The 7,500-nt window shown below is 56.9% G+C and overlaps 1 protein-coding gene across 1 annotated transcript in view; it reads left to right on the forward strand.

Moving 5' to 3' along the window:
* LOC118772359 overlaps positions 1-7,500 on the forward strand; it is a 44,963-nt gene that overhangs the window by 28,448 nt on the left and 9,015 nt on the right. Inside the window, exons 26-33 of the mRNA XM_036520620.1 lie at positions 1-86; positions 207-316; positions 1,295-1,428; positions 1,545-1,689; positions 2,364-2,458; positions 2,540-2,659; positions 3,166-3,276; positions 4,142-4,261. The exon at positions 1-86 is cut by the window's left edge and continues 12 nt beyond it. Of these exons, the coding sequence (XP_036376513.1) occupies positions 1-86; positions 207-316; positions 1,295-1,428; positions 1,545-1,689; positions 2,364-2,458; positions 2,540-2,659; positions 3,166-3,276; positions 4,142-4,261 (921 nt within the window). The remainder of the gene's footprint in view (positions 87-206; positions 317-1,294; positions 1,429-1,544; positions 1,690-2,363; positions 2,459-2,539; positions 2,660-3,165; positions 3,277-4,141; positions 4,262-7,500) is intronic.

The raw sequence follows: 7,500 nt of genomic DNA on the forward strand, positions 1-7,500 counted from the left end.
CCTTTTCCACCTGGAACGGCACAGTGACGTCCCCGTACTACCCCAGTTACTACCCCCCCAGCATCGACTGCACGTGGACCCTCCGGGTGAGGCCATCGGGACAGCGGGGCTCAGAGAGTGGGGGTGGCCTTGATCTCTCTGCCGCGATGCAGCGCTCTGTGATTGACTGGTTGAGTCTGGTTTTTGATGGGATGTTTCTGTTTCAGACTCCGTTGCCTGGTTACCTGCTGTCTGTCACGATTGTGATGCTTGACATCCAGGATTCGCCCTCCTCGGACAGCTGTGAGAAGGACTGGCTGGACATCAACGGGATCCGGTGAGCCCCTGCGGCCACAGCACAGCAGCCACACCATGCGGTCCACCACCAAAGCTGATGTCGCCCCATCACCCTGTGCAGAAGCACATTATTTACCTTTACTGGGAGCCTGGGTCTTTAGCTGAACCCAGAACCTTTGCCTTCAGCTCAACAGAGGACTCAACAGAGGGCAAGCCAATCAGGCAGATAGCGTGGCATAAATCTGTCTGTCAAAATGCTTGTAATTTGCTCTTGATGAGAGTATTTACTAAAGGCAAACGTAGTAACCAGAGCTCCAGTTTAGTATGTGAATAGGCAAACAAATGAAGCCATTTTCATATAGATGCTTGATTTTTGCCAGAATAAACGGGCATAAACCATTAAGTTATAGATGACAGATGAGCTACCTGTACACTCTGTGTGTGTGTGTGTGTGTGTGTGTGTGTGTGTGTGTGTGTGTGTGTGTGAGTGTGTGAGTGTGTGAGTGTGTGAGTGTGTGAGTGTGTGTGTGTATGTGTGTGTATGTGTGTCTGTGTGTGTGTGTGTATATGTGTGTGTGTGTGTGTATGTATGTGTATGTGTGTGTGTGTATGTGTGTGTGTGTGAGTGTGTGTGTGTGTGTGTGTGTATATGTGTGTATATGTGTGTATATGTGTGTGTATGTGTGTGTGTGTGTATGTGTGTGTGTGTGAGTGTGTGTGTGTATATGTGTGTATGTGTGTGTGTGTGTGTGTGTGTGTGTGTGTGTGTGTGTGTGTGTGTGTGAGTGTGTGTATGAATGTGTATGTATGTGTGTGAGTGTGTGTGTATATGTGTGTATATGTGTGTATGTGTGTGTATGTGTGTGTGTGTATGTATGTGTATGTATGTGTGTGTGTGTGTGTGTGTGTGTGTGTGTGTGTGTGTGTGTGTGTGTGTGTGTGTGTGAGTGTGTGTGTGTGTGTGTGTGAGTGTGAGTGGTCCTGTGCTCTGTGTCTGAGTGTACCTGTGTTCTCTCAGGTTGTGTAACCCCATCATAGACAGCAGCAGAAAGAGGATTTACTCGTCTCCTGTGGTTCTGCACTTCCACTCCGACGAGTCCCTCACTCACAAAGGCTTTTACATCCTGTTCCGGGCCTTCACCCAGGAGACCTGTGAGTCCGCCCCGTCCGCCCCGTCCGCCCCTCGCAGAACCGCTCCTGTTCCGCACCTCTGCAGATCCACACGTTACACACCTCCACAGAACCGCTCCTGTTCCGCACCTCTGCAGATCCACACCTGTTCCACACCTCCGCAGATCCACACCTGTTACACGCCTCCGCAGATCCACACCTGTTCCACACCTCCGCAGAACCGCTCCTGTTCCACACCTCCGCAGATCCACACCTGTTCCACACCTCCGCAGAACCGCTCCTGTTCCGCACCTCTGCAGATCCACACCTGTTACACACCTCCGCAGAACCGCTCCTGTTCCACACCTCTGCAGATCCACACATGTTACACACCTCCACAGAACCGCTCCTGTTCCACACCTCTGCAGATCCACACATGTTACACACCTCCACAGAACCGCTCCTGTTCCACACCTCTGCAGATCCGCTCCTGTTTCACACCTCTGCAGATCCACACGTTACACACCTCCACAGAACCGCTCCTGTTCCACACCTCTGCAGATCCACACGTTACACACCTCTGCAGATCCACACGTTACACACCTCCGCAGAACCGCTCCTGTTTCACACCTCCGCAGATCCACACCTGTTCCACACCTCTGCAGATCCACACGTTACACACCTCCGCAGAAGCAAACCTGTTACACCTCTACAGCAGACCTGCACCTGTTACACCTTCACCTGTGCGTGCGTGCGTGTGTGCGTGCTTGTGTGTGCGTGCGTGCGTGTGCGTGTGCGTGCGTGTGCGTGTGTGCGTGCGTGTGCGTGTGTGCGTGCGTGTGTGTGTGCGTGCGTGTGTGTGTGCGTGCGTGTGTGTGCGCGTGTGTGTGTGTGCGCGTGTGTGTGTGCGTGCGTGTGTGTGTGCGTGCGTGTGTGTGCGCGTGTGTGTGTGTGCATGTGTGTCCAGCCTGTCCCAGGCAGTTCCGCTGTGGAGACGGCCGCTGCGTTCCTCTGAGGAAGGTGTGTGACGGAGTGAAGGACTGTCCCGACGGCCGCGACGAGGCTAAATGCTGTGAGTAGCAGAGCCCCCGAGCAGGACGAAGTGCCGCACACACACCTGCCCAAATTCTCACACCTTCTCTGATCATCGCAGCCTGCAAGCCTGGAGAGGTGCATTGTGGGAATGGAGTGTGCAGGCCGCACGCCAGCCAGTGCAGTATGCAGAGCAGTGCCCAGAGCAGCTGCGGAGACAGCAGCGAGGAGGCTAACTGTGGTAAATATACACCTGACACACACCTGCAGAGCTACACCTGACACACACCTGCAGAGCTACACCTGACACACACCTGCATGGTTATATCTGTTACACACCTGCATGGTTATGTCTGTTACACACCTGCATGGTTATGTCTGTTACACACCTGCATGGTTATGTCTGTTACACACCTGCATGGTTATGTCTGTTACACACATGCATGGTTATGTCTGTTACACACCTGCATGGTTATGTCTGTTACACACCTGCATGGTTATATCTGTTACACACCTGCATGGTTATGTCTGTTACACACCTGCATGGTTATGTCTGTTACACACCTGCATGGTTATGTCTGTTACACACCTGCATGGTTATGTCTGTTACACACCTGCATGGTTATGTCTGTTACACACCTGCATGGTTATATCTGTTACACACCTGCATGGTTATGTCTGTTACACACCTGCATGGTTATGTCTGTTACACACCTGCATGGTTATGTCTGTTACGCTCCTCAGCAGGTAGATGCTACCTCATGTGTCCCAACAAGCTGTGTGTGCCCAAGGCCTCTGTGTGTGACGGTATCATCGACTGTAAGGACCGCAGCGACGAGATCAACTGCACCAGAGCATGTGAGTGCTGCTCTGTGACTGATCTCATTTCCACTGTCTGTCTGACTGATCTCCTCTCCCCTCTCTGTCTGACTGATCTCCTCTCTCTGTCTGTGACTGATCTCCTCTCCCCTCTCTGTCTGACTGATCTCCTCTCTCTGTCTGTGACTGATCTCCTCTCCCCTCTCCATCTGTGACTGATCTCCTCTACCCTCTCTGTCTGACTGATCTCCTCTCCCCTCTCTGTCTGACTGATCTCCTCTCCCCTCTCTGTCTGACTGATCTCTCCTCTGTCTGTCTGTGACTGATCTCCTCTCCTCTCTCTGTCTGTGACTGATTTCCTCTCCCCTCTCTGTCTGTGACTGATTTCCTCTCCCCTCTCTGTCTGTGACTGATTTCCTCTCTCCTCTCTGTCTGTGACTGATCTCCTCTCCCCTCTCTGTCTGTGATTGATCTCCTCTCCCCTCTCTGTCTGACTGATCTCTCCTCTCTCTGTCTGTGACTGATCTCCTCTCCCCTCTCTGTCTGTGACTGATTTCCTCTCCCCTCTCTGTCTGTGACTGATTTCCTCTCTCCTCTCTGTCTGTGACTGATCTCCTCTCCCCTCTCTGTCTGTGATTGATCTCCTCTCCCCTCTCTGTCTGTGACTGATCTCCTCTCCCCTCTCTGTCTGTGACTGATCTCCTCTCCCCTCTCTGTCTGTGACTGATCTCCTCTCCCCTCTCTGTCTGTGACTGATCTCCTCTCCCCTCTCTGTCTGACTGATCTCTCCTCTCTCTGTCTGTGACTGATCTCCTCTCCCCTCTCTGTCTGTGACTGATCTCCTCTCCCCTCTCTGTCTGACTGATCTCTCCTCTCTCTGTCTGTGACTGATCTCTCTCCTCAGGGCACAGAGGCTGTTCCCCATCTTCCTATAAGTGTGCCAGTGGGAAGTGTGTGAGCAAGATCAACCCAGAATGCGACGGCGTCAAGGACTGTGCCGATGGCTCTGACGAGATGCGGTGTGGTGCGTCACAATAACACACTGACTGCTGCGTGGTACTGACGCAGTGCTGTCTGTCACAGTGACGCGGCGCTGTCTGTCTGTCTGTCGCAGTGACGCGGCGCTGTCTGTCTGTCTGTCGCAGTGACGCGGCGCTGTCTGTCTGTCTGGCTGTCTGTCACAGTGACGCGGCGCTGTCTGTCTGTCTGTCTGTCTGTCGCAGTGACGCGGTGCTGTCTGGCTGTCTGTCTGTCTGTCGCAGTGACGCGGTGCTGTCTGGCTGTCTGTCTGTCTGTTGCAGTGACGCGGTGCTGTCTGTCTGTCTGTCGCAGTGACGCGGCGCTGTCTGTCTGTCTGTCGCAGTGACGCGGCGCTGTCTGTCTGTCTGGCTGTCTGTCGCAGTGACGCGGCGCTGTCTGGCTGTCTGTCGCAGTGACGCGGTGCTGTCTGGCTGTCTCAGTGACGCGGTGCTGTCTGGCTGTCTGTCTGTCTGTCGCAGTGACGCGGTGCCGTCTGGCTGTCTGTCGCAGTGACGCGGTGCTGTCTGGCTGTCTGTCTGTCTGTCGCAGTGACGCGGTGCTGTCTGTCTGTCTGTCGCAGTGACGCGGTGCTGTCTGTCTGTCTGTCACAGTGGCGCGGTGCTGTCTGGCTGTCTGTCTGTCTGTCGCAGTGACGCGGCGCTGTCTGTCTGTCTGTCACAGTGACGCGGTGCTGTCTGGCTGTCTGTCTGTCTGTCGCAGTGACGCGGCGCTGTCTGTCTGTCTGTCGCAGTGACGCGGTGCTGTCTGGCTGTCTGTCTGTCTGTCGCAGTGACGCGGTGCTGTCTGGCTGTCTGTCTGTCTGTCGCAGTGATGCGGCGCTGTCTGTCTGTCTGTCGCAGTGACGCGGTGCTGTCTGGCTGTCTGTCTGTCTGTCACAGTGACGCGGTGCTGTCTGGCTGTCTGACGCAGTGACGCGGTGCTGTCTGGCTGTCTGGCTGTCTGTCGCAGTGACGTGGCGCTGTCTGTCTGTCTGTCGCAGTGACGCGGTGCTGTCTGGCTGTCTGTCTGTCTGTCGCAGTGACGCGGCGCTGTCTGTCTGTCTGTCGCAGTGACGCGGTGCTGTCTGGCTGTCTGGCTGTCTGTCGCAGTGACGCGGCGCTGTCTGTCTGTCTGTCGCAGTGACGCGGTGCTGTCTGGCTGTCTGTCTGTCTGTCGCAGTGACGCGGCGCTGTCTGTCTGTCTGTCGCAGTGACGCGGTGCTGTCTGGCTGTCTGTCTGGCTGTCTCAGTGACGCGGTGCTGTCTGGCTGTCTGTCTGTCTGTCGCAGTGACGCGGTGCCGTCTGGCTGTCTGTCGCAGTGACGCGGTGCTGTCTGGCTGTCTGTCTGTCTGTCGCAGTGACGCGGTGCTGTCTGTCTGTCTGTCGCAGTGACGCGGTGCTGTCTGTCTGTCACAGTGGCGCGGTGCTGTCTGGCTGTCTGTCTGTCTGTCGCAGTGACGCGGCGCTGTCTGTCTGTCTGTCACAGTGACGCGGTGCTGTCTGGCTGTCTGTCTGTCTGTCGCAGTGACGCGGCGCTGTCTGTCTGTCTGTCGCAGTGACGCGGTGCTGTCTGGCTGTCTGTCTGTCTGTCGCAGTGACGCGGTGCTGTCTGGCTGTCTGTCTGTCTGTCGCAGTGATGCGGCGCTGTCTGTCTGTCTGTCGCAGTGACGCGGTGCTGTCTGGCTGTCTGTCTGTCTGTCACAGTGACGCGGTGCTGTCTGGCTGTCTGACGCAGTGACGCGGTGCTGTCTGGCTGTCTGGCTGTCTGTCGCAGTGACGTGGCGCTGTCTGTCTGTCTGTCGCAGTGACGCGGTGCTGTCTGGCTGTCTGTCTGTCTGTCGCAGTGACGCGGCGCTGTCTGTCTGTCTGTCGCAGTGACGCGGTGCTGTCTGGCTGTCTGGCTGTCTGTCGCAGTGACGCGGCGCTGTCTGTCTGTCTGTCGCAGTGACGCGGTGCTGTCTGGCTGTATGTCGCAGTGACGCGGTGCTGACTGGCTGTCTGTCTGTCTGTCGCAGTGACGCGGTGCTGTCTGGCTGTCTGTCTGTCTGTCGGTCGCAGTGACGCGGTGCTGTCTGGCTGTCTGGCTGTCTGTCGCAGTGACGCGGCGCTGTCTGTCTGTCTGTCGCAGTGACGCGGTGCTGTCTGGCTGTCTGTCTGTCTGTCGCAGTGACGCGGTGCTGTCTGGCTGTCTGTCTGTCTGTCGCAGTGACGCGGTGCTGTCTGGCTGTCTGTCGCAGTGACGCGGCGCTGTCTGGCTGTCTGTCGCAGTGACGCGGTGCTGTCTGTCTGTCTGTCACAGTGACGCGGTGCTGTCTGGCTGTCTGTCTGTCTGTCGCAGTGACGCGGCGCTGTCTGTCTGTCTGTCGCAGTGACGCGGTGCTGTCTGGCTGTCTGTCTGTCTGTCGCAGTGACGCGGTGCTGTATGTCTGTCTGTCGCAGTGACGCGGTGCTGTCTGGCTGTCTGTCTGTCTGTCGCAGTGACGCGGTGCTGTCTGGCTGTCTGTCTGTCTGTCGCAGTGACGCGGCGCTGTCTGTCTGTCTGTCGCAGTGACGCGGTGCTGTCTGGCTGTCTGTCTGTCTGTCGCAGTGACGCGGTGCTGTCTGGCTGTCTGTCGCAGTGACGCGGCGCTGTCTGTCTGTCTGTCGCAGTGACGCGGTGCTGTCTGGCTGTCTGTCTGTCTGTCGCAGTGACGTGGCGCTGTCTGTCTGTCTGGCTGTCTGTCGCAGTGACGCGGTGCTGTCTGTCGCAGTGACGTGGCGCTGTCTGTCTGTCTGTCGCAGTGACGCGGTGCTGTCTGGCTGTCTGTCTGTCTGTCGCAGTGACGCGGCGCTGTCTGTCTGTCTGTCGCAGTGACGCGGTGCTGTCTGGCTGTCTGGCTGTCTGTCGCAGTGACGCGGCGCTGTCTGTCTGTCTGTCGCAGTGACGCGGTGCTGTCTGGCTGTATGTCGCAGTGACGCGGTGCTGTCTGGCTGTCTGTCTGTCTGTCGCAGTGACGCGGTGCTGTCTGGCTGTCTGTCTGTCTGTCGGTCGCAGTGACGCGGTGCTGTCTGGCTGTCTGGCTGTCTGTCGCAGTGACGCGGCGCTGTCTGTCTGTCTGTCGCAGTGACGCGGTGCTGTCTGGCTGTCTGTCTGTCTGTCGCAGTGACGCGGTGCTGTCTGGCTGTCTGTCTGTCTGTCGCAGTGACGCGGTGCTGTCTGGCTGTCTGTCGCAGTGACGCGGCGCTGTCTGGCTGTCTGTCGCA

The sequence above is a fragment of the Megalops cyprinoides genome, chromosome 2 (assembly GCF_013368585.1).
Source record: "Megalops cyprinoides isolate fMegCyp1 chromosome 2, fMegCyp1.pri, whole genome shotgun sequence".
NCBI lineage: Eukaryota > Metazoa > Chordata > Actinopteri > Elopiformes > Megalopidae > Megalops > Megalops cyprinoides.